Source organism: Aspergillus fumigatus, chromosome 1 (assembly GCF_000002655.1).
Source record: "Aspergillus fumigatus Af293 chromosome 1, whole genome shotgun sequence".
Lineage (NCBI taxonomy): Eukaryota > Fungi > Ascomycota > Eurotiomycetes > Eurotiales > Aspergillaceae > Aspergillus > Aspergillus fumigatus.
In genome coordinates this window covers 3,888,363-3,916,160 of record NC_007194.1, presented here as the reverse complement: position 1 = coordinate 3,916,160, position 27,798 = coordinate 3,888,363, and the positions used below count along the sequence as shown (strand labels likewise).

The 27,798-nt window shown below is 51.2% G+C and overlaps 10 protein-coding genes and 1 non-coding gene across 11 annotated transcripts; 6 read left to right on the top strand and 5 right to left on the bottom strand.

The window, feature by feature from the left end:
* The first annotated feature begins 1,686 nt into the window (after positions 1 to 1,686).
* AFUA_1G14650 (WD40 repeat domain-containing protein) lies at positions 1,687 to 6,808 on the top strand. Its single transcript, XM_077803968.1, has 9 exons — positions 1,687 to 1,722; positions 1,773 to 2,066; positions 2,191 to 2,322; positions 2,404 to 5,359; positions 5,438 to 5,537; positions 5,598 to 5,664; positions 5,720 to 6,057; positions 6,119 to 6,242; positions 6,297 to 6,808. Exons 4-9 carry the CDS (start codon positions 5,041 to 5,043, stop codon positions 6,444 to 6,446), a joined length of 1,098 nt encoding a protein of 365 aa, XP_077660137.1. The 5' UTR covers positions 1,687 to 1,722; positions 1,773 to 2,066; positions 2,191 to 2,322; positions 2,404 to 5,040; the 3' UTR covers positions 6,447 to 6,808.
* On the bottom strand, positions 6,793 to 6,888 carry tV(CAC)1. Its single transcript has 2 exons — positions 6,852 to 6,888; positions 6,793 to 6,828 (listed from the first exon to the last, which is right to left on the bottom strand). It is a non-coding gene (tRNA).
* Positions 6,889 to 6,991: 103 nt separating this feature from the next.
* AFUA_1G14640 (uncharacterized protein) lies at positions 6,992 to 8,175 on the top strand (the record flags this gene model as incomplete). The annotated part of the gene is made up of 1 exon (XM_747740.2): positions 6,992 to 8,175. The coding sequence occupies exon 1, from the start codon at positions 7,315 to 7,317 to the stop codon at positions 8,173 to 8,175; it is 861 nt and encodes a 286-aa protein (XP_752833.1). The 5' UTR covers positions 6,992 to 7,314.
* A 136-nt stretch (positions 8,176 to 8,311) lies between these two features.
* Positions 8,312 to 9,789, bottom strand: AFUA_1G14630 (tRNA guanylyltransferase; the record flags this gene model as incomplete). Its single annotated transcript, XM_747739.1, has 7 exons — positions 8,312 to 8,692; positions 8,749 to 8,837; positions 8,891 to 8,981; positions 9,072 to 9,191; positions 9,241 to 9,376; positions 9,433 to 9,522; positions 9,578 to 9,789. 7 exons carry the CDS (start codon positions 9,787 to 9,789, stop codon positions 8,312 to 8,314), a joined length of 1,119 nt encoding a protein of 372 aa, XP_752832.1.
* A 26-nt stretch (positions 9,790 to 9,815) lies between these two features.
* On the bottom strand, positions 9,816 to 13,664 carry AFUA_1G14620 (Fibronectin type III domain protein). The gene is made up of 4 exons (XM_747738.2): positions 13,406 to 13,664; positions 13,157 to 13,350; positions 12,082 to 13,100; positions 9,816 to 12,022 (listed from the first exon to the last, which is right to left on the bottom strand). Exons 1-4 carry the CDS (start codon positions 13,519 to 13,521, stop codon positions 10,073 to 10,075), a joined length of 3,279 nt encoding a protein of 1,092 aa, XP_752831.2. The 5' UTR covers positions 13,522 to 13,664; the 3' UTR covers positions 9,816 to 10,072.
* Positions 13,665 to 14,415: 751 nt separating this feature from the next.
* On the top strand, positions 14,416 to 16,937 carry AFUA_1G14610 (putative lipin Smp2; the record flags this gene model as incomplete). Its single annotated transcript, XM_747737.1, has 5 exons — positions 14,416 to 14,524; positions 14,580 to 14,650; positions 14,716 to 15,013; positions 15,069 to 15,963; positions 16,013 to 16,937. The coding sequence occupies 5 exons, from the start codon at positions 14,416 to 14,418 to the stop codon at positions 16,935 to 16,937; spliced, it is 2,298 nt and encodes a 765-aa protein (XP_752830.1).
* A 736-nt stretch (positions 16,938 to 17,673) lies between these two features.
* On the top strand, positions 17,674 to 18,594 carry AFUA_1G14600 (putative transcription initiation factor TFIID, 31kD subunit; the record flags this gene model as incomplete). Its single annotated transcript, XM_747736.1, has 1 exon — positions 17,674 to 18,594. One exon carries the CDS (start codon positions 17,674 to 17,676, stop codon positions 18,592 to 18,594), a length of 921 nt encoding a protein of 306 aa, XP_752829.1.
* A 230-nt stretch (positions 18,595 to 18,824) lies between these two features.
* On the bottom strand, positions 18,825 to 19,337 carry AFUA_1G14590 (uncharacterized protein; the record flags this gene model as incomplete). The annotated part of the gene is made up of 2 exons (XM_747735.1): positions 18,825 to 19,081; positions 19,148 to 19,337. 2 exons carry the CDS (start codon positions 19,335 to 19,337, stop codon positions 18,825 to 18,827), a joined length of 447 nt encoding a protein of 148 aa, XP_752828.1.
* Positions 19,338 to 19,593: 256 nt separating this feature from the next.
* AFUA_1G14580 (rRNA-processing protein UTP11) lies at positions 19,594 to 20,652 on the top strand (the record flags this gene model as incomplete). The annotated part of the gene is made up of 2 exons (XM_747734.2): positions 19,594 to 19,787; positions 19,864 to 20,652. Exons 1-2 carry the CDS (start codon positions 19,692 to 19,694, stop codon positions 20,650 to 20,652), a joined length of 885 nt encoding a protein of 294 aa, XP_752827.1. The 5' UTR covers positions 19,594 to 19,691.
* A 260-nt stretch (positions 20,653 to 20,912) lies between these two features.
* On the bottom strand, positions 20,913 to 24,158 carry AFUA_1G14570 (histidine biosynthesis protein HIS4). The gene is made up of 2 exons (XM_747733.2): positions 21,190 to 24,158; positions 20,913 to 21,143 (listed from the first exon to the last, which is right to left on the bottom strand). Exons 1-2 carry the CDS (start codon positions 23,606 to 23,608, stop codon positions 20,944 to 20,946), a joined length of 2,619 nt encoding a protein of 872 aa, XP_752826.1. The 5' UTR covers positions 23,609 to 24,158; the 3' UTR covers positions 20,913 to 20,943.
* A 535-nt stretch (positions 24,159 to 24,693) lies between these two features.
* On the top strand, positions 24,694 to 27,036 carry msdS (glycoside hydrolase family 47 protein). Its single transcript, XM_077803967.1, has 4 exons — positions 24,694 to 25,495; positions 25,556 to 26,603; positions 26,660 to 26,834; positions 26,884 to 27,036. The coding sequence occupies exons 1-4, from the start codon at positions 25,293 to 25,295 to the stop codon at positions 26,967 to 26,969; spliced, it is 1,512 nt and encodes a 503-aa protein (XP_077660136.1). The 5' UTR covers positions 24,694 to 25,292; the 3' UTR covers positions 26,970 to 27,036.
* Positions 27,037 to 27,798: the final 762 nt, after the last annotated feature.

Below are 27,798 nucleotides of genomic sequence, written 5' to 3'. Positions count from 1 at the left end.
GCCTTATAAAACATACTTTTTTCTACATTTTCTTACTTGAGACTAGGGCCCATCAGTACCCGGGTTTTCGGGCCCCGCACGGAAAAAATTAAATTTGAAAGCAATCTTGACCTTGCGAGTGCCAACCATCTAGTAACGACCAACGGATGAAAGTGGCGGTATACCCACTTTTAGCGGGTGTCAGCCCTGGTACCGTACTCTGGTAGGTTTGGGGAATAAACTTCCCAATTCATAAGGCCCTATTATGCTCTGTTCTCTGAACAGTCGAGTGCGTAAATTCTTGTCATCATCCTTGTGCCTGCTGACTATTGAAGATAATTCCCACTAGTAAGTCGTACCACTTAGGTTGTAGTCTGTATGTTTGAGTGGGTAGTGACTACACAGTACTCAACAGGAGAAAACTGTGGGTTACCAACATCCAGGATATCGAAGGAAACTAAGAGCTGTACTAATCCTCGGAGGAAGAGATAGCGTAACTGTTCCCGTCAATAGTGTTCTGGTAGTTAAGGAGGGGCTCTGATTTGATTTCATTTCCGATTGTTCTTGTTCAAAATGGGTATCTCCTGGGTCCCGCCCAAATTTACCAAAATTCCCAAAGTGAAGGGACGGACACAGAACCAGAAAGTGACTTTCGGGGCGGGACGCGGACCGTCATCCACTTTTGGTCAGAGTCAAATCGTCCAATTGTAATGGATTATATTTCCGCAGCTAGACTATTTGCGGCTCAGGCCTAGGCAAGTAGTAAGATATTACCAACCATCCAGGATCCAGAGTCAAAGTAAAGTACCTATCTTGGTAGATACTGCGAGCAGTGAAGAATAATGACGAGCACACTCTGGTCAGGTCAGTCCGGTGACTGGTGAGATCTATGTTCATTGTAGCAGCTTAGCAGATATAAATGGATCAGGGATGCCGTCTCTCAGACTTTGACTCTTACTGCACTCCTTACCGTACCAATATATCCTCGTGTCATCAAACTCGTCAAGGCGTCATCCTACCGCTAAACTTCTTTTAGTTTATGCCCCTCAGGAATCAACTAATCAGCTTATCCGGCCGTGTTCCCAGCACTCTGGTTGAAGGATCCGAAGCTTTTCGGATGTCCATCCCTCTTCAAGCACTTCTGCTATGGTGCTACCCCTAGTGCCCGTGGGAACCCCGACGCTGAATCTCAATAATACTAGGCAGTTCGCAGGCTACGTATCATTATTACTAGTGTATCTAAAAAATCATTCTTAATACTAACTACTCCGTACGTAGTACAAAATGACTAGTATTAATTTTCCGGCCCATCCATGTTCCATCAATTGCTTGGAGCCCACAGCATTGCATGCATCCGCTCCGAAGTGGACCATGGTTGTTGCATACTGTAACCTGTATCCACGAAGAATCTTCGACTGTCTCGACTCTCGAATAGGTCCATGGAAAAGGATCCAAACCAAAGTACTAACCGCAATCATAGGTGCCAAGTCTTAGCTTAGTGAGGCCCATGTCTTGAGCCTGGGAAGTACAATAACTCAACCGCAGAATCATGTGAGCTATTAACAATAAAGTTTAGGGGTAATTGCTAATCAATGGGCACACTGCAGCAGCAGGTGCAGGTACAGAATTAGATAAATCACTCTCTGCTAACTAAATAAGTGCTAAATCTTTTAGATAAATATCTGCAGATTCTGTGCTCAAGGAAATTTTTGATCTCCACTCCTACTGTAGGCAGAGCGCACCGTGCGCATAGGACAACCTTCCCTGATCGTTCATTAACTGACAACATTTAGGTATTAAGTTGATTGTACTCCGTATGCGAGGTCTTGGTCTCGAACTCTACCAGTCCGTAGGTACTATTTATCTAGTCCAGTAACAAGCACAACTACGTGCGCCCCAAGCAGCTAATCAAGTTTGTGTCCCTTTGATCCATGTGACGAGTGGCATTGCTCACTAGTGTCCGAGGATTGAGGAAAATGAATGGATTTGCACACCGCTTCCCAGTCTGCCGGGTCCCAAGGCTGTACGGAGTACGGAGTACGCTGCAACGTATTCCGTCACTCACTCTTCTCATAAGCGAGTATGAGGTAAGTTAATACCTCACCTATTCCGTAGGTAGGGAAGGCACCTACCCTGATAGGGGTTATATGGCTGCAGATCCTGTCCTTGAAGCTGCCCCAGTCTCTTTTCCTAATGCGTGCCTACATACAGTGTTTTGTGGACAGCCAAGTACAGTATCATTACCACGCCTTCAAACACGAGATCAGCACAATCACGTAGTCAGAGGTTCTTGTACTGAGGAATTATCTCGGTAGGAGAGGGTACTTACCATACTACATAACAGTAAACCTCCCTACCCACACTTACTTGGATCTGCCGGTTATCACTCACCAATCTCGACTGGATCACCACTGAATTTAGTAGATCTTGAGTGTCCTCACACTCAATATCTCCATTAGGGCTCGGCGGATATATCTACCGCATGTTTCTTCATTCGTCCCTTGTTGACTCGGCTCGTCAACCCACCACAACAACCTAGCCCGGTCTCAGCGCCTTCAATCAATCAGTGTCTCATCTATTTCGGTTACTATCTACGTGGTTCAGGTTTCAGGCCGCAGGGCGTTTACAGCGAAAGCCATCATCCATCTTTCCTAAGGTAGATAGCCATCACCGAACTTCGGTATCGCATCTTCGATCGAGAATAAGCACCTTTGCCCTCAAGCAATGTACGGAGCCCAAAGTTGAGTCTTGAAAGTCCTTAAGATCTCTGCTGTTGTACAAGCGTTAATCAAAGCTGTTGTGGGGTCGTCAACTTGTATTTTCTCCCACGCTTACATCCACATCTTCCAGTCTCAGAATCAGACCAGTGGACAGATCCTTAGAAGCGCCACAGACTGACGCACATTGAGGACAATCGATTGTTCGAAAGTCTCGACCATACTAGCAAATCTAACCCCTATCAGCTAGTTAGTTGATACATAAGTTGTGTCGCCGTTCCAGGTTTTCACTCTGTGGAATCACTGAAAGTGACCGCTACATTGAACGAGATCCCAGTTGGTCCAAAATTAGTGACAGTGATAAGATCGGCAGTCAGCATCGGACGCATCTCTCGCACAAAGTTTAAGTTCTTCTAGCCAGCTACAGACAAGATAGCCATCTTCACCTCACAGAAGGAGGATGCTTGCTCGAGGCAAAAACGCTACGACCAATCATCTGGGTGCATCTCGAACTCGGCAAGGAGTTGCCTTGCACCGAGAAGGTTACATGGAAGGATGTCACCTCCATTCGCAAACTAACTGTTCCTGGACAACTCCTCGACGGAAACAATCACAGGTGGACGCGGCAGTGCTGACCGCCCCAGTCGTCTGTACGTTCTGGGAAACTTGAAACGCTCCATTTGCGGCTGTGCATATGTAGCTAGATGCATTTGGCGATTGAACCTGGACAAACCAGGTGAAGAACGGACTCGATTCGCCTGTGCTTCTCACTATGTCTCCACCCAGGTATGACATTTCGATTAAGCTCTCTCAGCGATCGACCAATCCAAAAGGCAAATCTCTCAGTATTCAGCAAGAGAATTTGCTTGGGTTTAACCAGTAGAGATCATTGATGAAAATTGTGGATAGAAGACAGCCATTGTGTATGTCATGAGCATCAATTGGACACGCGAATGGGACCAGGCCCAGTGTGTCACACAACCCATCATCGAAGGAACAAAGGGACGGTGACGCAGAGCCGCTCTCCTATTCCGTTGCCTGGGTCGATCAATTCACAGCTATCCTCAAAAGAATAGGCAATCAGTCAGTCTCGTCCTGATCCTCATTATTTTTCCTCTTTTGTGCGCTATGGCAACCGATAAGCCTTTCCCGAAAGTCATCTGACAGCCATATGGTAAACGATGTTGTCGATTTTATTTGCAGCAGCGCTGATGGCACCACTGGCGGCAGGAGTGCTGGGTGGAAGAGACCACCACACATCGCCGAGGTCCCGCGACTTCACATTGCGCACAAGTCTAATGTCACTCGTGAAAAGATAGGGTTAGGAAAACGAGATGAAACAGGTTTCATTGGTTCAACGGCTGGCACCGCTTCTTCAAGACTGGGTCCCGCTTGAAAAGTCAAAGATCCACGTCTGCAGGGGAGCGCCATGGGGTTCCCAGAAGACTGATATATTCTTAGGGCTAACTAAGCTGAAATTATGTATGACGCCTACAGGATATATTTTGCCATGCAACAAGGACTCTACCGCGTCCCCAGTCTACATTGAGAACACTTCGAAATGGTTCTGGATCCAAAGTCGAGACAAGCTAGGTGCAAGAGAAAAGCCTTATTGTCAGCCTTTATGAGACTAAAGGTTGCCCGTCGTAAACTTCCAGCCGATTAACAACTTCCCGATACCCTCTAAAATTCTCCCGTTTACGGTTACATGAGAAGGAGTATTTATTTTCAGGATGGAGACGACAACATTCAGGCAATTCTTGGCCTCCCGTCCTGGGATCCAGCCCCAGCTAAGCGAGGTCCAATAATAAAGCTACTGAGAGAGAGAAGAAAAGAACTAGAATGACGACATGCACTCTGAATATGCTCTATTATTCTCATCTGCATTGTTGTTTGCAGGGAATTGAATGCGCTCAACGAAGAGCGAAAATGCATGGAGTAGTAATAAATGCACGGGGGGAAGAGGGAAAAAGAAGAACAGAAAATCAAATTTTTTCCTTTACCCGCAGCATCACCACCAGCTTAGTAGACAAAACTCCATCAGCCACCACCTGTCAACAGAATCATCATAACAACCCTCCGACGGGGTGATCCCCAGACAAAACCCTAGGCTGGCTTGTCTCACTGCTTTAAAAATCAAGTCATAGATACGAAGGACCTGTCAATCACCGAGAAGGTAGCCGATCGGCTGAGTGATCTGGACCAGAAAAATCGAGTACGGGAAGATCGTTATCTGGCGGCCAGAGCATCAGTATATTGCACAGATCTAGATTACCATCGTCGCCGTATATAGCCAGAGATAAGTACAAAGGCAACCTGCCGGGGCTCGTTGTTGCACGGCGCCATGCACACCCTCAAGGCCACAGCATCATCCTCGCTCAATCTGGGGCCGGGAAATTATATCTACTCGATCACTCCCGCATCGCCTGGCTCATTGGCGGCTATTGCATCGGATGACTCGTTGCGTGTTTTTGACGCCGCTGGGCTTGGCCGTGTAGCTGTGGTCGCAGCGAAAACCCATGGGAACGGGGGCGTGACGGCTCTGAGGAGGTATGGGTCTGGTCGGGATCAGCAGCTGCTAGTTACTGGTGGTAGGGATGGGAAGGTGAAGGTGTGGGATTTGAGAGCGGGGAAGGGCTCGGCTGCTGTTGAGATGGAGACCGGTGAGTTGGTTCTCGCTGAGATGGTCTCCTCGCTCTGGATGATTTGTCTGTGCTAACTGGTTTGTGTGGTGTGGATAGCCAGAAATGCGCCTGTGCTATCGGTAGCTTGCTGTTCAGAGACTAATACTGTCGTTGCTGGTACGGAGCTGGTCTCCTCGCAAGCTGTTGTTGCGTTCTGGTCAGTCATGGCTGGATTGATGGCGTCCGGCGTCTACGCAAGCTGCTAACTGCCTTGTAGGGATATCAGATCGCCGGGAACAACCCGGCTCCAGTATGTTGAGAGCCACAACGACGACGTGACCGAGGTGCGTATGCGTGCGACCCTCACTTCGCGTTGCACTACGTACTGATGAGAACCAGCTTCAATACCACCCCGTCCGTAACAACATCTTACTGTCCGGAAGCACAGACGGACTGGTGAATATCTACGACACTACCATCACGGACGAGGACGATGCCCTGGTGCAGGTCATCAACCACGGCTCTGTCCACCATGCCGGATTCCTGGGCGAGCGTACCATCTACGCTCTCAGCCATGACGAGGACTTCTCCGTCCACCCGGCCACAGATCCCGACGAGCAGGCCGAGGAACCTAAGCCCATCCAGTTTGGTGATCTAAGGCAACCTCTCAACTGCGAGTACATCGCCCAGCTCTGCACCGGCAGCCAGTCAGCGTATATCGCTGCTGGACATAAACTGTATGTCCATATCTCCTGTTCATATCTATTTTCGGTCCTATCTGACGGCTTCTCTCCGCAGTGATAAACGCCTGGACCTCGTTCCTCTCATTCCCGATCCGTGGCGATTCGACCAGGCGAATCTCTGGCGTCTTCCCGGCGCACACGGCGAGGAGGTTGTCCGTTCAATCTACGTCGACGAGCAGGTGTGTCTCTTGTACTCGTGTTTCAAGATTAACCCCGACTCACCATTCTTGCAGGGTCATTCCGTATTCACCGGGGGAGAGGACGGGTTCGTCCGTGCCTGGAAGCCAGTGGACGAGGATGAAACTCAGGGCGAATATTCTTCGGCCAAGCCTTCCCGGCCAAAGGAGAAGAAACGGGAGAAGGAGCGCTTTAAGCCATATTGATTGTGGCTGGTGTACCTATCAGCCTGTAGATTATATTACTTGAATGTTGTGAAACGCTGTACATGTCGTAGGTACCGTCATAAACTGCGAATTTCATCCTGTATTGTCAAAATATCCGGGGCTTCACTATCCTCCACAACGCTCCAGGCGAAAATATATCCCACCGAGTCCACTACCCCAACTAACGACAACATCGCGCAAGGCAACTATTTTTACTGTACTATAGACACGCTCATCCCAAAAGCCTACTAAGATAAGGTAGGGGAAAAAGGGGAAAAGGAAGGAGAGAGAGAGAGAAAGAGAAAGATATGAAGAATTTGAAGTTCAGCGAAAGAAAAACAAAAAGTAGTCGCGCCCGGGATCGAACCGGGAACCTTCTCGGAATCCTTGCGAAGCTCACATGACTGTGAACGAGAAATCATAACCATTAGACCACGCGACTGCTTGTTGAAATGCTAGGCAAACATATATCTTATGTACTCTTAATTCTAAACCACAAGATAGGAAACTTCAACTCTTACCCCATCTCCGCATCCAACTTTTTTTTTTTTTTTTTTTTTTTTTTTTTACTCCGTGATATCAATCAGTTTCTGTGGCAGTAATAGTCGGTATTCTGTCTCGACCATTTCTTCCCTAATTTCTTTTTGTCACCCACATTCCTAACTCCTCATATTCAACGCGGCCATACTTCTTACCAGCCGTCGCTCCAGGTTATCTATTCCTGCGAGGTTTTCTAAGCGCCGACAGAAGGCAAATCTCGATGCCCGCCAGAACCGTTCATCTAAATTAACCGCCCTCCAACCGCCTCACCAACCCTATCACACCTATCCTCCCCACCAATATTACACACAAAGGGGTCCAACAAAAAATGGACGCCCAAGCCTACCTCATCCGTCACGGCTGGTCCGGACCAGGCAACCCACTGAATCCCGACCGTCCACAGGGCGGCGGGTTGGGTCTCACGAGACCGATCCTCGTCGCTCGGCGCTCCGGCAATCAGGGCGTGGGCAAGAAGACAACCAAGGATCCCACGAATCAGTGGTGGCTCCGTGGGTTTGAGGATGCGCTGAAGGGTGTGGGGCAGGAGAGTGTTGGCGGTGCTGGGACAGTACCGAAGCCGAATGCTTTGACGAGTGAATTGTATCGGTTTTTTGTGAGGGGTGAGGTCGTACCTGGTACGATTGATGAAAAGAAGAAGTTGGTAGTTGTGGAAGAGAGCAAGAAAAAGAGGAAAAGGAAGGACGAGAGCGAGGGTGAGGATGGAGAGGCAAAGGCACGGCGGAAGGAGGAGAAGCGCAAGAAGCGGAAGATGAAGGAGGGTTCGTCTAGTGTGGAGGAAACGACACCCGAGGGTCGAGCTGAGAGTAAAGAGGAGCGCCGACGGAGAAAGGAGGACAAGAAGAGGAGGAAACAAGAGAAGGGGCTGAAGAAGCAGGAGGAGAGCAGTGCCGGCGAGGATGAAAAGGCTGCTCGCAAGGAGAAGAAGAGAAAGGAAAAGAAGAAGACGGAAAAACCGGAAGATGAATATCCTACTCCTCCGGCTACAGAACCAGAGCAGATGGAGTCCAGCCGTGGGCGGGACGAAACCTCAGACACAACGGCAAAGCCGAAGAAAAAAAAGGAGAAGGAGGGTTCGAAACAGGACAAAAAGGCCCGGAAGAAGGGCGACTCGTCTGAGGACAGCACGAGAAAGAAGTCAAGAAAGTCGAAAAAGTCGACAAACGAGTGATATTGGCCCGCGCTCTTCATGTACAGATAGAATTTAGTTCATCAGATCAGATACCCATTTGGCACTGCTACGCCGGCTTGATAAAAGTTCATATACCATGTCATGTTTTCCTTCTTGTCGTCTTTACCTCGTAGGATCATGCCTCGGGCAATTTACCTGGCTTGCCCGAGAGAATCCAAGGCCTCCTCTCCCAGAACTCGTCCTTGATAATGTCGACATGATCAACAACCACCTGCGCTTTCCGTCGCAATTTTCGCAATTTGTCTTGCTGCGCCCTGGAAATCTTGCTTTCGTCCATAGGCGCCTCATCATCATCCCCATGCCTTGATTTGGACTCAGGCTTGGGATCCTCTAATTGATACTGCAGAATCCACGTTAGACGGCGATCATAGAGGCATCCCTGCTGGCCTACCTGACGATAAACCACACTCCCTTTCTTAAACATCTCATCCTCGTTGTTATAATTGATCCCGAACCTCTTGAAGAGGATCTCATTCTTGTCGGATGAGACAGTCCCCTGACACGATCTCGTCAGCTCATGTGGAGTAAATCATAGTTCACAATCGCACACACGTGTAACTCCCTTTCAGCGTCCGTATTACTCATCCCTCCCTTCTGAACCATCGTCCAAAACGTGGTATTGTAGAGATTATTGATGTGGCCTGGTTCAATCAGTACAAGTACAACGGAGCACAACTCTAGAGGTCAAACGCACAATCCACCTGCCTCCAACTCATATAATCGCGTAGAATCCTAGTGGTCGGGTACAGGACCGCCCGCCCATCGAACGAGGGCAGGTACGGAGGCTGCAGAGGCGTAGACGGGAAATATGTCCCCCAGTGGTAGATATAATGTGCTGTAAACGTAGATACAATCGTCGTGACGAGTTTACTAACGCCCAAGGTCAGTGTTTGCAGAGTCAAAAGGTCAAGACGGGGCAATGATGCTCGCTCTGGCTGTGGATGACTCACGCGCTGCGTCGCTCGAACAACTGACAGCTGGGGTGAAAAACGAAGCTGGGCATTGTCAGAGTGACGAATCATGTCGATCTAGCTGGCGAGGGACAGACCTGTATTCATCGCTCACACCATAGGCGATGCATAGGTCAGGGAGTTCTTTCATGACCTCCACCGCGGCGGCGTTCATCAAGTCCAGCGCGCGGCGGTCGTTGGGTTTGATAAACCCATAGCGATCGGAAAGTCTGTCATTTGTTATTCAGGCAAATTTGGGGAACAACGTGAATTGGGAGGCAAATACTTGTGAAATCCTCTGCCGTCGATGCGAACCACGATCCAGGTATTCGGTAGCAAGACGTCAGGTTGCTCAAATGATTTGACGTACTCATATCTGATTACGCATGTCAGCTATTGCTCCATGTTCTATGAGAAAGGAAATTATATACTTTGAGTTGGCCATTTCAGCAAAGTGTCTTGTGTATCCTTCGTTGCGAGGATGCCGTAGGGAGTCTCGTTCAGTTTTTGCTGGCTGGTCAAATGAAATCTCTCTGCTGTGCGGGAAGCTGTGCGGACTACAAGAATTGAGCCATGATTGCTGCCAGATCAATCCAAGGCATTTAAAAACCCATACTACAATTACAGAGAACATTCTAAGCATTATTTTGACTACATTGGCCATTCTGATGAGATATGCGGTGAGATGGCATGTTTCCCCCACCAACTATACGATTCTCGTATATGAAAGTGCTATATACCAATGACTGACTTTAGACATAAGGACAGTAAGAAAACCTTGGAAAAAGGAGTACAAAGACTCGCGGGTTCTCGCCAAGCACATGGAAAAGAAACGATCAAAGAACGCAGAGAAATGCACTTTGTGCACTCCGTTATCAAAAGGAGTGGAACACCAAATTAGAGGATCACAAAAGGATCAGGGCAGCTCAAGGTTCCTCTTCCTCGGCAATCTCATCATCGCCAGTCTCGCTGGCCAATTCACTCGGCCTTTCACTTGTCTCACTAGCAGCTTTGTCCGATTTCTTGGACTTCCGGCTGAAAAAACCCAGACTGCTTCTAGTCGATCTGTCTGCGCTGGAGACAGTGCTGTCAATACTTTTGGCAAGTTGCGCCTCGCTGCTTGCATCTTCGTCGATGTCACCCTGAGAAGAATCGCCCTTTTTCGAAAACAAGCCGGAGCGTTCCTTCCACGAACCAAATTTGCTCGAGCTGCCCTTTCGAGTGATTTTTCGAATGAATGACTCCTTTGAGTTGCTGTTGTCCGCAGAAGTGGCCGATGGCATGCGCTCTAGCGATTCGTACGAATCACCAGTAAAGATGGACAAGGACCGGGAACGTGAATCCCTCGAAATGCGCGGCTCTGACGGAGAGCCCTCCTCCATGTGAAAATCAAAAGGCATATCAGATTCTTTCTCCTTTCCTTTTTCTTTATCCTTATCTTTGTCGGACTTTCTGCTGAAGATGGTCTTAAACGTGGGTGCTGCCGGATTTAATTTTGGAGTTACTGGGCGATGGGAGGACGAAGGCCGCGTACCAATCGGGGCTTGTAACGGCCGACCTTGGCGTTCAAAAGTCTCCTGAGGAAAATCAGGTTCACCAGTCAGCCCAAGGGGCAAGTGACCAGAGGACCCGTACGTAATAGACGGCCGACGGGATTGAGCCCTGGACCAGCTGGATGGAGAGGCCCAATCGAACCCAAGAAGACTGCGATGGTTAGGCTTTTCAGCAGACGGCCATCCGAAAGGACGATTATCCGTCGAAGGATGAGGAAGCTGATTATCGAAGGAAAAGGTTGACGAAGGTCTTGGGGACAGGGAACCTCGCCGGACAGTGCCTAGAATCGATGCTGGATCAATTGGATCGTGACGAGGACTGAATTGATTATAACCAGTGCTGACATCAGAGGGCTCGCTTGACTTTAGCAAACTGCTACTTCCACCGCCGAAACCGAATCGGCTGGGGGAGAAGATGCTGGTGAAGCCTGCTCGTCGCGACGGCAGGTGGTCAGAAGAGCTGTCTGCAGTGACAGCCGCAGTATTACTCCTGGGAAGCAACGATATCGGGTTGGTCCAGTTGCCAGTATGACTCAATCTCCGACGCCTTGAACCGATGGGGTCCATTTCGTCCAGATTCCTAGGGAAGGATTGGCTCTGTCCAGGTTTCAGGGTGCCCAGCAAAGGTGGCTCATCTGCCAGTGTTTTACCACGAGGACGATGGAAGCCAAATAGTCCCGACAGCCGTCTCGTCGCGCTCTTAGGAGCGTCACTAGATTCATCAACATGTGTAGACTGAGGTTCGGTCCCTTTGCGATCCTCATGGGGACTGGCGAAAATGCTAGCTGGTTTGCTTCCCACTGCGGACTCAGGAGACGATGGGCCGCGCGAATAGCTTTCCCGCTGCGATTCGGACAATTCTAGGTTTGAAAAACGGGGTCGAACAATTGGACGTGGGGGTTCTGGAGATTCTTCATCCCCTAAAAGATCAGACGGAAGCAGGGCATCGGCCCGTGGACTCATTTGAGGATTACCGAAGGAAACATCGAGATCCCCGCGCATCGGATCTTGCAGGTCCGAGAGACCCGGAAGGGTCATGCCATTATTGATATTGAAGAAGGCAGGAGCCGGAGCAAATGTAGGCGAGTTGGTGGAAGGTGGATTGAAGTTGACACCGCCAGGGAACGATGGTTCCAAGCCAGGGAAATTCATCGGGGAGGAGACGTTGCTGTTTAGAGAGCTGCGATGGCGACGCGGACGGATAGTCGCAGTATTTGACATGTCCAGGTCGAGAGCGGGTAGAGTGAACGGTCCACTGCTGCCCGAACGCTGGGTAGTCAACCACTTGAGACGCTCCTGGGCCTCTTGGTACTGTTGCTGAGCCTTCTTTCAAGTTAATAACCCTCGATCTGGAAACGCCAGTACGTTGTTCGGGCACCCACCTGTGCATGAAGATTCACTAAGGCAGCATATCGCGCGTTGAGATTGCTCAACTTGACCTCCCACTGCCTTGCTCGCTCGTTGTCGATGCGGTCCAACTCCTTCCCATCCTCGCTGTCTCCCCCCTGCTGACGCTTCCGCTCCTCCTCCAGCTTCTTGACACGCCCACCTTTGTCCTGAATCTCATCATCGAGAACTTTCATCTCTGCCTGCTCCTTGGCAATCTTTTCTCGAACCCCATCTGCACTCCTTTTCCCTTCCTCTTCCATGCGAGCCTTCTCCTCGTTGATCTGCGCAACCTCAGTGGTCATTCGCTCCATTTCCTCACGCCAGCGAATAATGTCCTCCTTGCGCTTCTTCCGTTCAGTCTCTTTCTGCTGGAGAAGCCTCTCGCGCTTGGCCTTTTCGTTTTGGACGGTTCGATTGACGCTCTCCAGCTTGTTAACGTGCTTCTTCAAATCGCCACTGGCCTCGTCCTTCTCCTTCACACGCTTTCTCAGCTGGTCACGCTGTCTCTCAAGCTCTTTCAAAAGCGCGATATGCTCCTCCTCTTCCTCCGCCGCCTGCTTCTCCACATTTTCATTTTCATGCTGCAGAGTCTTCAATCTGTCAGCCAACCGCTCCAAGGTCTCACTGCTGTCACTATGCGTTGCGTGTTTCTGAGTCTCCTCTGGATGGCCATGCGGGAGGTCGACGCCGCTAGCCGCGGGGGATTGTTTCCGTCCAGCAGACGTACGTTTCCCTTGCAGTTGTCCTCCACTAAGCTCGCGAGCCATCGGAGGGGCGGAGGGGGCAACCAATCCGGCAGTGGGTCTTGGAATCGAGGCCCGGATCGTCGGGCTACCAACCGGGGCATTTTGCTGAGATTGCGACAAAGGAAGAGGCTTCGTCCGAACATGAATAACTGCGCTGGGTGTCTGAAAATTTGCCGCACTGACGGAAAAGACGCAAATGTGATATATACTTCCTGGGACCAGGTTTGAGATTTCTACCGCAGTCTCCACTCGTTTCGATTCACCAACTATTGCATGTTTAGTGTTGATGTAACTCGCGACAGTAATACGCAGAATAAGCTACCTTTGGAGCCGTTCACTTGAATAATGTGCTTGTGAATGGAATTGTGGAAGTCGGGCAGCTTCCAGGCGATGCGAACCTCACGGGCGGTAATCTCCTCTAGAGTAACCTCTGGTGGCGGAGGGATGTCCAACCCGAGCTTTTCAACCAGTACTTCGTTCGGAGTCTGACAAACTTGCCATGCACGATATAGTAACCTTCACGGATATTAGAGAGAAGACCAGCAAAGGCGATACAAACATTCCAGCTCACCATATAAGCGCCCATAGAATTGCGACAGCTAGAAAAAGAGCCATGACGCCTCGTACCCTCACTGGGGGAACCACGCTGGGGTAGGCGGAAAAGGAAAGATATAACGGCTCATACATCACAGCATTGGGTACCCATGGAGACGGGCGTAACAGAAGGGAAAAAGAGGAGGTAAAAAAGGAATTGACAGGCGAGAAAACCCTCAGCCTCTTCTTTCACCCTTTTGCGAACCTGTCCAACTATCCACCACAGTTGTTAAATGTGAGTCTTTCTCGGTAGATCAGTTGAGAGGAAATGGCACTAACCAGATAAGGGATGTCAGGTGAGGTCAGCTGACTGATCCTCAGCTTAGTCAACAATACAAAACAAAAAGTCTTGGCACGAAGATCGTCCCCGAAATAGTAACGCGCAGAATGGGATTCCAATCAGGCTTAGTGCTGTCCAGCCGGCCCTCCCTCCGGAAGACCTAAACCGAGGAAGTTTCCTTTCTGAGCGATTGGCTGCAGCCTTAGGAATCAATTTCCATTCTGGCTGCGACATGTGACTTGGCCCGCTCGTTGGGTGGTTGAGCGCCCGCAGTAATCATCATTGAAAAGGTGCTCCCCAACAGCCAACGGGCTATCATCAGAATCCTTTATCTACTATCTGCATTTTGCATTCTCCTGCTCTCTTCCTCTTTGTCTCTCTTGGGCTTTGTTTAGAGGTCTATTTGTTGTCCAAATATAGATCTTCTTGTTCCTTGTATTTTAGCCCGGTCTTGTTTCAGACAGCATTACATTCGTTTTTCCCAGCTGGGCATGTCGCAGCTGGAGCACTCTCTCGGGCATTGTCACATGGGCCATATGTAGGCGGCAATTCCTGCCAACTTCCCGACTGCTGACATAGTCTTCAAATCTTTCTACTACCCATACCTTACCTGCCTTCCTATCTCAATCGTCGGTCTTCACTATCTCTGCTCGCTTCCCTGGTCAATCCGAACTCATTGAAGGCGCATACGACGTCGCCATCTCGGGATGCAGTACGTCCGAAGTATCAGCGGTTCGGTGTCGAAGACATGGAATTCTATCAACCCAGCCACCTTGAGCGGGGCCATTGATGTCATCGTCATCGAGCAGGAAGATGGTAGCTCCTCATATTAGTGGCCTCTCTAACATTTTGTTGCTAATGCTTGCGATAGGAACACTCGCCTGTTCTCCGTTCCATGTTCGATTTGGCAAGTTCTCTTTGCTCCGTCCATATGAGAAGAAGGTACCGATTTGCTGTTCCGTAGAATTTCTTCGGATCTGACTGAGCTGGATTTTTTTTCTTTTCAGGTGGAATTTCAAGTCAATGGAGTCAAGCAGGACTATGCGATGAAGCTCGGGGAGGGCGGAGAGGCCTTTTTCGTCTTTGAAACATCAGACGAGATCCCCGTTTCGCTGCAGACGTCACCGCTAGTATCGCCGGCGGCTAGTCCGAGAACACGGAGTGAGGTAGATCTTCCATCTTCTCTTCAGGAACCGGAGTTTCTGGACCTCGAAAAGTCCTCTGCCACTACTCAGTCGCAGGATGTGAAAGCAGGCTCGGACATACCTCTGCTTTCGAGAGGGGTGAGGGCATCTAGTGATTTGGGTACGGTGGCGCTTTCCTTGGTCAGGATCTGAGGCTCATGCTCATATGGATATAGGTGCCATGACTCCTCTGTCGCAATCCCCGGAAGAAGAGACCAATGTCGGCCGGCTCCGCCGCGGCTCCTTGGGCGACGCACCAGGTTTTGACCGGGCATCGTCTGAGCCTGTACTAACAGCGAAGAGAAATACCGGTACTTCCAACGAGGGTGGTTTGGCAGTTGGAACACAGCCTCCCAGTCCCACAACCAGCGACGGCGACAATCACACCGATCGCCCTCGGAGTCCTCCTTTACTCACGCCGCAGGAAGCAGTTTCGCGGGCGCTTTCTCTGTCAAAGAAACTGTCTTCATCCAACATTCCAACTCGCGTCAATGAGACGGGCGATCTCATGCTCGACATGACCGGTTACAAAAGCAACGAGGAGGACGCTTTGCGTGCCGAACTCATTGCCCGTAAGATATTGGCGGAGGAACTGGAGGGAAGCTATGACATTGGCAGCCTTATCGGAGCGGACGAGCATGGAAACTTGTGGATCTACAGTAGCGAGGAGGCAAAGGAGGCTGCCAACCGCCGGGCGACTTTCAATTCGATGCGACCGCACTCGGCCATGAGTGAAAATGCCGTCTCTGACCCAGGCTACCACAGCGACACCGATCACCCTATGTCCGAGTCGTCGTATCCGACTCGGCATCACCGTGCCAAATCCGATGTGCAACCAGGGCCCCCTACTCCTCCGCAGTCACCTACTCAAGACTCGACTCCAGGAGAGCAAACCCGGAATTATGCAAAGACTCTTCGCCTGACGAGCGATCAGCTCAAGGCACTGAATCTGAAGCCTGGTGCTAATCCAATGTCGTTCAGTGTGAACAGAGCTACCTGTACTGCGACCATGTACCTCTGGAATAGTACCACGCCGATTGTCATTTCCGATATCGATGGGACAATCACCAAGTTAGTCTCCATGCTGTGTATTATATGTCAAGGTACTGACGAAAAGCAGGTCCGACGCTTTGGGTCATGTGTTGAATATGATCGGTCGGGATTGGACACATGCTGGTGTGGCGAAGCTCTACACCGATATTGTCAATAACGGCTACAATATCATGTATCTCACAAGTCGATCTGTGGGCCAGGCGGATACCACGCGTACGTACCTTTACGGAGTCTGCCAAGATGGCTACAGATTACCAAAGGGTCCTGTGATTATGAGCCCTGACCGGACTATTGCGGCGCTCAGGCGGGAAATTTACCTGAGGAAACCGGAGGTGTTTAAGATGGCTTGCTTGCGGGACATTTTGGGTCTTTTCAACGGGAAGGAGAATCCGTTTTACGCTGGCTTCGGCAACCGTCTGACAGACGCGCTGAGTTACCGGTCAGTCAACATCCCGTCGACCAGGATCTTTACCATCAACTCGAACGCGGAGGTATCCTTGGATCTTCTCAGCCTGAATAAGTACAAGAGCAGTTACGTGACCATGCAGGAACTGCTGGATCATTTCTTCCCACCAGTCAGCCTGCTGGTCCAGCCTGGAGGTGAAAATTGTACCGATTTCACCTACTGGCGAGATGCTCCTCAGGATGTTGAGATATTCTCGGATACGGATAGTGATGAGGAAGATGAAGAGGATGAAGACGACGAGCTAGACGAGGAGATAGAAGATGAGGAAGAGGAGGAGTATGACGGCGAGTTGACCGAGGAAGAAGGCAGTGAAACTGATGAGGAGGTTGACGAACTTGGGGAGAGTTACATCTCACAGGAGTCGATGGATGGACTTCGGTTGTCTGACTCCAACGCTTCTTTGGCCGCAGACGGTTCAACCCTGGTCGAGAAAGACAAAGACGAGAATGCGGTTGATATGGCCGCAGAGACGAAGATGTTCAATTCAAGACCTTTTCCAACAGCCGAATCCGTTCGATCTGCTTGAGCAATCTGAGACAGCGTGAAAGTGCTAAATCCCGACGTCTTTTTTTGGTATAACTGAAGCTATCTCGCATGGCTCTGGAACGCTCGATGATACCCCACTCTTGCATCAATTGTCGTGACAGCGTCGGCCCACATTATCAGAGCCTCTCTGACATCTTGATTCCTTTTGCATAAGCGGCGTTGAATAATTGCATACTGATTGATGCCTCGATCTCATTCCCCCCCCCCTTTTTTTTTTGTTATTAGCATTGTTGGACGACTTGGCGCTATAAGATTCTCAGCGAGTTGCATGGTTTGATACAAAGTCGTGTTGAAGTATTCGCACCTGGATAGAGTGTTAGAATACAAGTACATATTTTTATATCATTGAGTTGTTTCTGACTTGTCGAATGGGTCGTCGCTGTTGGGCTGTTCTAAAGCGCCGAATAGAGCCAATGAGATGACTTCCGAATATGGAATAGCGCCGCATGGAATCGAAGAAATTAAGCTCCTTGATCAACTCCGACAGACTGTAAGACCTCAGTTCAATAATAACACAATCACACTCTGCCGTTAAGTTGCAGACTTATTTTCCTCGAATTTCTGCTACTCTTCTGTGGACTAGCTGTGGATGCTGCTCTGAGACGTGCCACCGATAGCTGATTTCTCGACAATCTTTATCACTCCTCTCTCCGACCGCACCTCGCCTTACCTCACTTTCACTTCACCATCCACTTAACCAACATCACGCACATACAATGGCATCGCCAGCTCAAGCGCAGGCTCCGGCATCGACATCGAATCAACCTCTCACACCTCCAGCCGAACCCTCATCAACAAATAATACAGCGAACAACACCGCCTCGCAACCACCTCACCCTACGGGAACCTCCACCACCGCACCCAACACAGCGATGCCCTCCACAACTCCCCAGCCAACGCAGATCCCATCGACGTCACTCACAGACAGCGGCAAATCACGGCGCCCACGCGATGTCCGCCTAATCCACATGCTTCTCGCCTCGCTCGGCGTAACCGCCTACCAGGAGCGGGTCCCGCTCCAACTCCTCGATTTCGCGTACCGCTACACCTCAGGCGTTCTTCAGGACGCGGTCCATCTCGCGACGGAGGGCTACGCAGGCGCCACAGACACAGCGCCGAGCAGCAGTCGTGGCCCAGTAGAAGTCAACAGCGTGACGCTCCCTGCGTTGCGGCTGAGTATCGCGTCGCGCCTCCATTACCAGTTTCAGACAGGGCTGCCAAAGGAGTTTCTGATGGATGTTGCATCGGAGCGGAATCGCGTGGCATTGCCCGGTGCATCGAGGGGGTTTGACACTGCGGCCCAGGCGAAGAGTACGTCCGCGGCCAATCAGAGTGTTATCATGGGGGGAATGCGGTTGCCGCCGGAGCGGTTTTGTCTCACCGGCACGGGGTGGAATATGAAGGATGAGTGGGAGAGTGAAGGGGAGGAAGAGGTCGAGGATGCAGCGGCACAGACGAATGCCGGTCAGGATCAGGAGAGGAACGCTGGTGGTGGGTTGGCGGGTGTCAAGGAAGAAGGGGGGGATGAGGATATGGACAAGGATGATGAGGATGGCAAGATGGAGGATATATTTGGGGAGGATACGGCCATGGGGGATGGTGAAGGAGATGAAGACAAGGCGATGACAGATGTTTGATTCCCTTAGACGGAGTTGGGCGCATGGGTTAAGTGTGGAGATTCCATGATCTTGCATTGGTCCAGGTTTGATACCGGCGCTGGTCAAACAAGCAAAAGCAAAGCGTATTGTACATGTACATAATGAAATGACTTGTCTTCCCAACCAATCACGCAATGGTAATGATGTAAATCAATCAACGCCACCCTATGTACGCCAGACCGACTGTCTCGAGTCTCGAGTCGAGAGTCTCAAGATGATCTCTTCTTCCTCCGCGCCTCATCCTCCCTCATCATCCGAATCACCTCCTCCCTTCTCTTCTCAACCCGAGCCAACTCCTCCTCTCTCGCCCGCCGCCTCTCCTCATGCGTCGCAAACCATTCCTCCCGCGCCCGGTCCTCCTCTTCCGGCTTCGCATGCGCAACCATACACGAGTTCATCGCCAGCCGCTGAGCCCGACATACCCAGGTGGCCGTTACCGTTCGATTAACGGCACATTCCGCAAATGCTGTAGTCGTTAGCACTTCTCTCCTCATCGATATCGACCAGCTGGACCGCCACAGAGCAGACACACCTTTGATCTCCGGGGCGCAATGCGCTCGTACGCGTTTGTAGTAGAGCTGCTTGACTTCGGCTTCCTGGGCGGCGGATAGAGGGAGGGGGTTGTGGAGATTGTATTTTCGGCTGCTTTGCGGTTGTGGTGTAGGTGTGGATGGTGATGAGCTTGGTGCTGTTGTGGATGCTGCTGCTGATGTTGAAGCCATGATGCTGATGCTGGCTGATTGCCGATGCCTGGGGGCCCCAGGCTGAACACTTGATTTCGGATGGATCGTCCAATAATTGCGTTTGAGAAATTCCCGACCGCGTGAACAAAAGATCAATTGAGCAGAGCTGGCGTGAATGGACGTGTAAATTGGCAGGTGCCGAGTCGTAGTCGAGTTGTGATCTGCATGAGACGTTTGTCCGCTGAGGTTTACGGGTTACCGCCAAGCCGAATTTTTTCAAAGCTCCGCAGTTCATCTCACAGACACCAACACTTCTTCAACTTCAACCATTTCTATTCCACACCGTTCGAACTAGTCAATATAATATAGCCAGAAAAGGATACGTCTTACAAAATGTCCTCCATGCGCAACGCCGTCCAAAGACGGCAACACCGCGAACGAGGCCAACTCGAAGGCCGCGAAAAATGGGGTATCCTCGAAAAGCACAAAGTACACTCGGCCCCATTCCCTTCGCCCTCAAATATTGTACGCTGAATGAAACAGAGGTGCTAACAATAGATCCCAGGACTACTCCCTCCGTGCCAAAGACTACAATGCCAAAAAGGCCAAACTCAAGCGCCTCCAGGAACTCGCCGCCAACCGCAACCCAGATGAATTCGCTTTCGGGATGATGTCCGCGCACTCGCAGAAGAAAGGCAAACATGGCTCTGCGGCGCGCGACTCGGCCGCAAAGCGGGGACTGAGCCATGAAGCGATCAAGTTGCTCAAGACGCAGGATGCGGCGTACCTGCGGACGACGGGGGAGCGGCTACGGCGGGAGATCGAGAAGGTGGAGCAGGAGGTGAGGTTACAGGAGGGGATTCAGGAGGCTCTTGGGGAGAAGAAGAAGGATGAGAGCGAATCCGACATAGAGGAGGATGATGACGACTTTGATTTCGATTTCGGGCCAAAGGAGAAGCGCGGGCAGAAGAAGGCGAGGAAGTTGATCTTTGCGGATGATCGGCGGGAGCAGCGCGCGTTGAAGAAACGGAAACTTCACGAAGATCAAGATGAGGAGGAGGACGAGGACGAAGAACAGTCGTTTGGTGAATTGCAGAAGAAGCAGCTACAGAAAAAGTCGCAGAAGCAACTTGAGGCGGAGAGGCTGGCTCTCGTCGAGGCTCGTCGAGTCCGCAAGATGAAGAAGAGAGCTGCTGAGGCCCGGGAGAACAAGCTCAAAGCGCTTCGGAAGCAGTACGCCGATATCACTGCCGCCGAGCGCGAGCTGGACTGGCAGCGAGGGCGGATGGATAATTCGGTTGGGGGGACGAACAAGGATGGCATCAAGTGGAAGATCCGCGAGCGCAAGAAGTGATCTGGGACTGGTCTTTCTTATTGCAGCTCAATTCGATGATACCTCTTTCCTTTTTTGTTTAAATTTCTTGCATCGGGCTGGAGGTCAAGCAAAAGTTCTCTCATCTGGTTATAATAGAGGGCTTGAGGAGTTCAGGCGCATTTACTGTGAACACCATTCATGTTATGCCTTGAGGCTTGTTAATGAAGAAAACTAAAATTTTATTCCATCAAGCTCATGTCTAATGAATACAATAACTGCATCTCGTCGTAAAGTCCGAAAAAAAAAAAAAAAAAAAAAACTAAAAAGTCATCACGCCTGGTTCTTCTTCATCGCCGCGACTCGGATGCTCACGGCCCGCTTGTGCGCGTCCAATCCCTCAACGGCAGCCAACTGCTCCACCGTGCGAGACAATCCCAGCAATCCCTCTGCCGTCAAGTTCGAGCTGGTGATGTGCTTGAGGAACGAGCCCAGGTTGACTCCAGAGTACTGCTTGGCGTAGCCGTAGGTTGCTGTTGTTGTTAGCTTGATTCCTGCACGGGAAAGACGAAAACTTACGCAAAGAGTGGTTGACACCCGCAGAGTAATCACCAACACTCTCAGGGGTCCACTGTCCGATGAAGACGCTGCCGGCGTTGACGACCTTCTCCACTACCGACTCCGCGTTCTTCACCTGAAGAATCAGATGCTCCGGCGCATATTCATTGCTGAGCGCCATCGCCTCATCAATGTCACGCACCACGAAGGTGACCGAGTGTGCTAGAGATCCTCGGACAATGTCCATCCGGGGCAGGGCCCGGGCCTGGGCATCGACCTCGTCCTCGATGGCCTGCAGTTGGCTCTCGTTCAAGTCGATGGCGATCAGGATCACCTGCGAGTCAACGCCGTGCTCAGCCTGGCTCAGCAGATCCGAAGCCACGAAGGCCGGGTTGGCGTCCTTGTCGGCGATGACCAACACCTCACTAGGTCCGGCGGGCATATCGATGCTGACACCGGCCGAGGTGTCGTTGGAAACCAGCATCTTGGCTGCCGTCACGAACTGGTTACCGGGGCCCAAGATCTTGTCCACCTTGCTGATACTCTCCGTTCCGTAAGCCATGGCGGCCACGGCCTGCGCACCACCGGCGAGGACAATGCTCTCGGCTCCCACTTTGTGGGCGACGTAGACAATCTCGGGGGAGATGCTGCCATCGGCCCGAGGAGGAGAAGCCAAGACAATCTTCTGGCAGCCGGCAACCATGGCGGGGACACCGAGCATCATGGCGGTGGACGGCAGCACGGCTGTGCCACCGGGGACGTACAGACCAACACGCTCAATAGGGCGAGAAAAGCGCGAGCAAACGACTCCAGGCATCGTCTCCACCTGGAGGACGTCATTGCTGTCCTTCTGGGCGGAGTGAAACTTCTTGATATTGGCAATGCTGACATCGATGGCTTCCTGGGTCTCAGGCGACAACTTCATCAGCTCGGGGGGGAAGGGAGCGCGGATTACGGGAGACGTCAGAGAAGTCGCCTTTTCAAACTTGTGAGTATACTTGAGCACAGCAGCATCACCGCCGTCCCGCACATCCTGGATGATGGGGCGAACGAGGCCCACGATGGCGTCGTTGGACTTTTGAGAAGGACGCTTGAGGTACTCCTTGACCTTGTCTACAGGGGTGGAGGCGGTGACCACGCGGGTCATCTCCATGCGAGAGTCATCCTTCTTGGCCGCTTCCTTGGCTGGAGCTGCGGGACCGGCGGGCTTCGTTTCGGCAGGGCTAGCAGTCAGACCAGCCTTCTCCGCCCACGGCCCCTTCGCATCGCCCTTTCTTCTCTTGACCTTGAGACTCTTCAGATCCAAGTTACGTTCAATATCTTCCAAGCTGACTCCTGCGGCCACGCAGCGAGTCAGGGCAAAGTAGAGTAGATCGGCAGCCTCAAACGCGATCTCCTCCTTGGTGGTGGCACGGCACAGCTCGTCGGCCTCCTCCATGATCTTTGCCTGGGTCAGCTTGGGCTCGTTGAACAATCTAGCGGTGTAGGAACCGGCCGGTGCATCGGCTTTGCGGGCCTGAAGGGTCTTTTGCAGACGCGCAAGGCCATTGTAAGGTCCGAAGCAGCTGGCGGTACCCAAGTGACAGAAGCCGCGGCCAATCTGCTTGACCACAAAGACCAGGCAGTCGCTGTCGCAGTCAAAGCCCAGGCGAATCAGCTCCTGCACGTCACCGCTGGACTGACCCTTGTACCACAGACCCCGTTTGCGGCTCTGGTAGACACCGGTGCCAGTGCGGAGAGCCTCGGCGATACTTTCGTCGCTGCTCCAGACAAGGCCCAGACATACTCCCCGCTCATCAGTCACCGAAGTCGCGTACAGGCCGTTGCTCTGGTCCGCAACAGCACGAGCGGCAACCAGTGCGGCGGCGGCGATCTTGCCGCTGGGATTTTTGTGATCGAGGGTGAGGGCGTCGGCCGAGACAATGCTGACGGCACCCTGCTTCAATGTTTCCTTCACAGCGTCCTCGGTAACTGTGCTGGTGGTGTAGGTGCGGTAAAGGTTCTGAGCCTCAAGATTCAAGCCCAATCTGTCGGCCACGGTCTTGACGTCGGCAGACTCGGTGCATATTCCGGCTTCCTTTCTTTCAGCATCCTCGCCAACCCACGACTGAAAGGCATCAACCTGACTGTCGGAGGAGGTATAAACGACGAGTCGCGACGACGGAACGGATTGCTCTTGGGACAGCGAGGTCAATTGATCGAGGGAAATGAATGCTTTGGCGGCACCGGCATTTAGGATATCGACAATGTCACCAGAGGAAGTGATGTCGGTAGCGTCGACGTAGACATCGAGGAGACGGAAATTCTGACGCAGAAACTCCTCAGCTTGACTGAGAGAGGAGACCTTGATGAGGACGCGGCCGAAATAGGCGATCTGGGAGAGGGAGAGACCGGAGGAGGCAGAGGTGGGGTTGTAGGAGATGAGGATTGGGGTAGCCATTGTGCTGTAGAAACAATTGCTGGGCAATTGTAAGACAAGAGATCAATCAAATCCGATGAAAAAGGTGATGAAAGTGATCAAACCCCAAGTCCCTAGCCTGGGGGAAGAGAAGGTGAAAGGGAGAGGGAGATGACGAGGGGGAGAATGAATCATTGCGAGAATTTCTTTTTTTGGACGGGGGAAGGAATTTTGGCCCCGCATCGGAGTCAGCGAGTGAGAAGAGCAGTGTAAGTTACACAGACAAGGGCAGACACCGTGAACCTCGAGGTTGACATCAAGTTAAATCGTCTACTGAATATGGGATTGACTGAATATATTTACACAGAGAGAGAGAGAGATCTTTGAGGGCTGAGTTGATGTGGTCTCTATGGACTGATCTGAAATGGCGCCGATGAGCGGAGTCCACAACTATCTAAGGTATCTCCAGTTGTTCTTGTCCTGGACTGTCGCGCATTAGTTCCGCCATGATTGGCATCGTATTCGGAAGAAGGAAGATCAAGGTTAATATCAAGGTTATAGAAGGATTCTGTTCTCCGTAGTTGGCCCGTTTCCCATGGCCTTCTTTCACATGTGTTCCTGGTGCCTGCCAGGGGATGCAGTAGGGTCATCTGCTTCCATGAGAGCCATGACGATGAGAAGTCAGCTGTGATTGACTTGAACCTGACCTTGGCAGCTGACCATTTAGGGGGAGAACTGATATTGGGTAGCATTGCTATGGACCAAGATGTTACATTCTGTTCAAGCTAAAGGACTAATATCGCCAGGGTCTTACACAGTATAGCCATGGCGTCTATGGAGTATCTCCTCCGTACCTAGCTCTGGTTGGTCATAATGCAGAGGAATAGCTGACTAATAATCACATTCCTATTCGAGTGATGCATAGAATGACCGTACGTACTGTATTGATTGTGTACAGACCATAGACCGTACCAACAATACCATGGATTTGCCCCTGCATAATCCACGTTCATCCCATCCCAAAATGGAAAGCATAACAAATAAACACATCCTCAGGCATCTTCTACCAGGGTATATCTGTAGGCCCATCTTAGTAGGGCGTAGACTCAGAGGAGACTGACAGAACTGACGGATCCACTACAGCTAAGTCAAAAACTAACTACAGAATAATCCTCCGCAGTGCAACTGATCCCTGTAATTCACTAGTTTAGTGTTGTCGAGTCCAAGCTCAAGTGACTGGGGATCGGGTTGGATAGCTGGTTTAGGCACTCTCCAGGACCCTAAAAGACTCCAGCGGACACTAGACTAATGTATCTTTCCAATAATTCATCTGATCTAGTCCATGATGATTCACAAATGAGATGATGATCGTCCCGTCAGCCAGTGATGGCTGTAATGCAGGTTCGACTTGCAGAATGCCACCCATTTATGCGATGATCCTTCATCCTGTCCCATTCCAACTCAACACGCGACTCCTCTTTCCAAGTCGTCTCTTCCTCCTGCCCCCCCTCCCCTTCTGCCCTCTTTTCATTTTTTCGACCTGGATGACTCCAATCCAGTAATTCGTCCGTTGTTGTTAGTCTTGGACTAAACTGTCATATAACTATCCGCCTGTTTCCTAAGGCTGTCACTCGTTTGCTGTTGGATGTCTTAAGGAGGACCACGACTTCTCCGTGCCTATCTTTCTCTCGTCTCGGGGTTCTGTATTCTTTCGTTGGTCGGTATCATGCATTTACCCTCTTTGTCCGTGGCTCTGGCCCTGGTGAGCTCGTCTCTGGCGTTGCCTCAAGCGGTTCTGCCCGAGAACGATGTCTCGTCACGCGCGGCGGCCGTCAAAGAGGCCTTTTCCCATGCCTGGGATGGGTATATGAAATACGCTTTTCCTCATGATGAGCTGCTCCCTGTTTCCAACAGCTATGGCGATTCAAGGTAGGCATTCAGCTAAATATCCTCACTCCGAGGTGCATCCTGACCTGGGGATCTATGTAGAAACGGTTGGGGTGCATCTGCGGTCGATGCCCTGTCCACCGCAATTGTGATGCGCAACGCGACGATCGTCAGTCAGATTCTGGATCATATTGCTAAAATCGACTACTCCAAGACTTCGGACATGGTCAGTCTGTTTGAGACCACCATTCGGTACCTGGGCGGCATGCTGTCTGGATACGACCTGCTCAAAGGGCCCGCGGCCGACCTCGTCGAGGACCGCACTAAGGTGGACATGCTCCTTCAGCAGTCCAAAAACCTTGGAGACGTGCTCAAGTTCGCCTTTGATACGCCGTCGGGTGTTCCGTACAATAATATCAACATCACGTCGCATGGCAATGACGGCGCCACGACCAACGGGCTGGCGGTTACGGGGACATTGGTCCTGGAATGGACCCGTCTGTCCGATCTGACGGGAGACCAAGAGTATGCGAAACTCAGCCAACGGGCCGAGTCCTATCTACTTGCGCCTCAGCCTAGCTCCGGCGAGCCGTTCCCTGGCCTCGTCGGCAGCGCGATCAGCATCCAAACAGGTCAGTTCACCAACGGGTTCGTTAGCTGGAACGGCGGTTCCGATTCTTTCTACGAGTATCTCATGAAGATGTACGTGTATGATCCCAAGCGGTTTGCAACGTACAAGGACCGCTGGGTGGCCGCCGCGGAGTCGAGCATCGACCATTTGGCGTCCAATCCCGCTTCCCGGCCGGATCTCACGTTCCTGGCCACGTATAACAAAGGCTCGCTCGGCCTGAGCTCGCAACACCTGGCCTGCTTTGATGGAGGAAGCTACCTGCTTGGCGGCACTGTGCTAGACCGGGCCGACTTGATCGATTTCGGGCTGAAGCTGGTCGATGGATGCGCCGAAACGTACCACCAGACGCTGACGGGGATCGGACCGGAGAGTTTCGGTTGGGATGAAAAGTCGGTGCCTGCCGACCAGAAGGAGTTGTACGAACGCGCCGGCTTTTACGTCCAAAGTGGCGCGTATATTCTGCGACCCGAAGTGATTGAGAGCTTCTACTATGCGTACCGCGTCACCGGCAAGAAGCAGGTATGTTCGTGACTTTTGCAGCAGGGGGTGGTGATGACTGTGACTGACATGGTTAGTACCGTGACTGGGTGTGGAATGCCTTTGAAAATATCAACAAGTACTGCCGCACCGAGTCCGGATTCGCTGGGTTGACCAACGTCAACGCGGTAAATGGAGGAGGTCGGTATGACAACCAGGAGAGTTTCCTGTTTGCCGAGGTGATGAAGTACGCGTACTTGACGCATGCACCAGGTATGAGCTCAATGCCAGCTGCGGCGGAGGATAAAGCTAACAAGAGCAGAGGATGAATGGCAGGTTCAACGGGGGAGTGGCAACAAGTTTGTGTACAACACTGAGGCTCACCCTGTCCGAATTCATCATACGTGATGTACATACCCTAGCTGGCTATAATTAATATTTTATATATGAAGAGATCATTCTTATAATAAGCAGACTTTATTTCATTGATCAGTAAGATATGTCGGGTAGTCTTCGGCTGCCGGGAGTAGACAAGACAACGGCGTAGGTACCTTGGGGTTATCTCTGGTACCGATCTATAACAATAAGTAAAGAGGTATAGCGAGAAACTAGATTAGTAAGATAATGATTTATTGTCCAGCCAAGGACCGAATAATTAGATAGATGAAACTGGAATCTGGAGTACGGAGTCCTTAGTGAACTACTCCGTAGACTACATTCTCCCGACCCACAGGTGAGCGGATTTGAGCACCCTTGGGGTCCATTCTGGGCTCATATTCCCTCAATCCTGCTCACTCGCATACCTTGGTGGCCGGTATAAATACAGCACAACAGGTAGACAAGCAGACAAGTAGACGTGTAGCGCTCTGTCCGTCCTTCATCTCTATACTTACATACATACATATGCTTCTTGTACAATAAACTAAAAAAAAAAGAAAGAAAAATGTGCGGAGGAAACACCCCGCGGCCCACCTCCAACGGCCGCATTGCAGTCATGTTCCCCTCTGCATCCACCAAGAGTATGAGCACATATTCGCTTTTCTTTCATGAGGGGCAGACAGCGTCTCACACGCGAGCGGTATTTCGGCTTGAAGATCCCAGTACGAGAGATGCATTCGGGAAGTGTGAGAGTATTGATCTGAGGATTGAGTATGTCCCCTCCCGGTCTGCCGACTCATCTGGGTGGTTAGTGGGTAGGTGGTATACAATCGCTAACGGGGCATGGATGCAGACGATA

Bases quoted from the DNA above. Each gene is read 5' to 3' on its own strand.
- AFUA_1G14650 (XM_077803968.1), top strand. From the start codon at position 5,041: ATGCACACCCTCAAGGCCACAGCATCATCCTCGCTCAATCTGGGGCCG. The intron at 5,538-5,597 runs GTCAGTCATGGC...ACTGCCTTGTAG, and splicing joins CAAGCTGTTGTTGCGTTCTG to GGATATCAGATCGCCGGGAA. The intron at 5,665-5,719 runs GTGCGTATGCGT...GATGAGAACCAG, and splicing joins ACAACGACGACGTGACCGAG to CTTCAATACCACCCCGTCCG.
- AFUA_1G14620 (XM_747738.2), bottom strand. From the start codon at position 13,521: ATGTATGAGCCGTTATATCTTTCCTTTTCCGCCTACCCCAGCGTGGTT. The intron at 13,351-13,405 runs GTGAGCTGGAAT...ATATCCGTGAAG, and splicing joins ATTCTATGGGCGCTTATATG to GTTACTATATCGTGCATGGC. The intron at 12,023-12,081 runs GTGGGTGCCCGA...ACTTGAAAGAAG, and splicing joins TAGTGAATCTTCATGCACAG to GCTCAGCAACAGTACCAAGA.
- AFUA_1G14570 (XM_747733.2), bottom strand. From the start codon at position 23,608: ATGGCTACCCCAATCCTCATCTCCTACAACCCCACCTCTGCCTCCTCC. The intron at 21,144-21,189 runs GTAAGTTTTCGT...TAACAACAACAG, and splicing joins GGGTGTCAACCACTCTTTGC to CAACCTACGGCTACGCCAAG.
- msdS (XM_077803967.1), top strand. From the start codon at position 25,293: ATGCATTTACCCTCTTTGTCCGTGGCTCTGGCCCTGGTGAGCTCGTCT. The intron at 25,496-25,555 runs GTAGGCATTCAG...GGATCTATGTAG, and splicing joins AACAGCTATGGCGATTCAAG to AAACGGTTGGGGTGCATCTG. The intron at 26,835-26,883 runs GTATGAGCTCAA...TAACAAGAGCAG, and splicing joins GTACTTGACGCATGCACCAG to AGGATGAATGGCAGGTTCAA.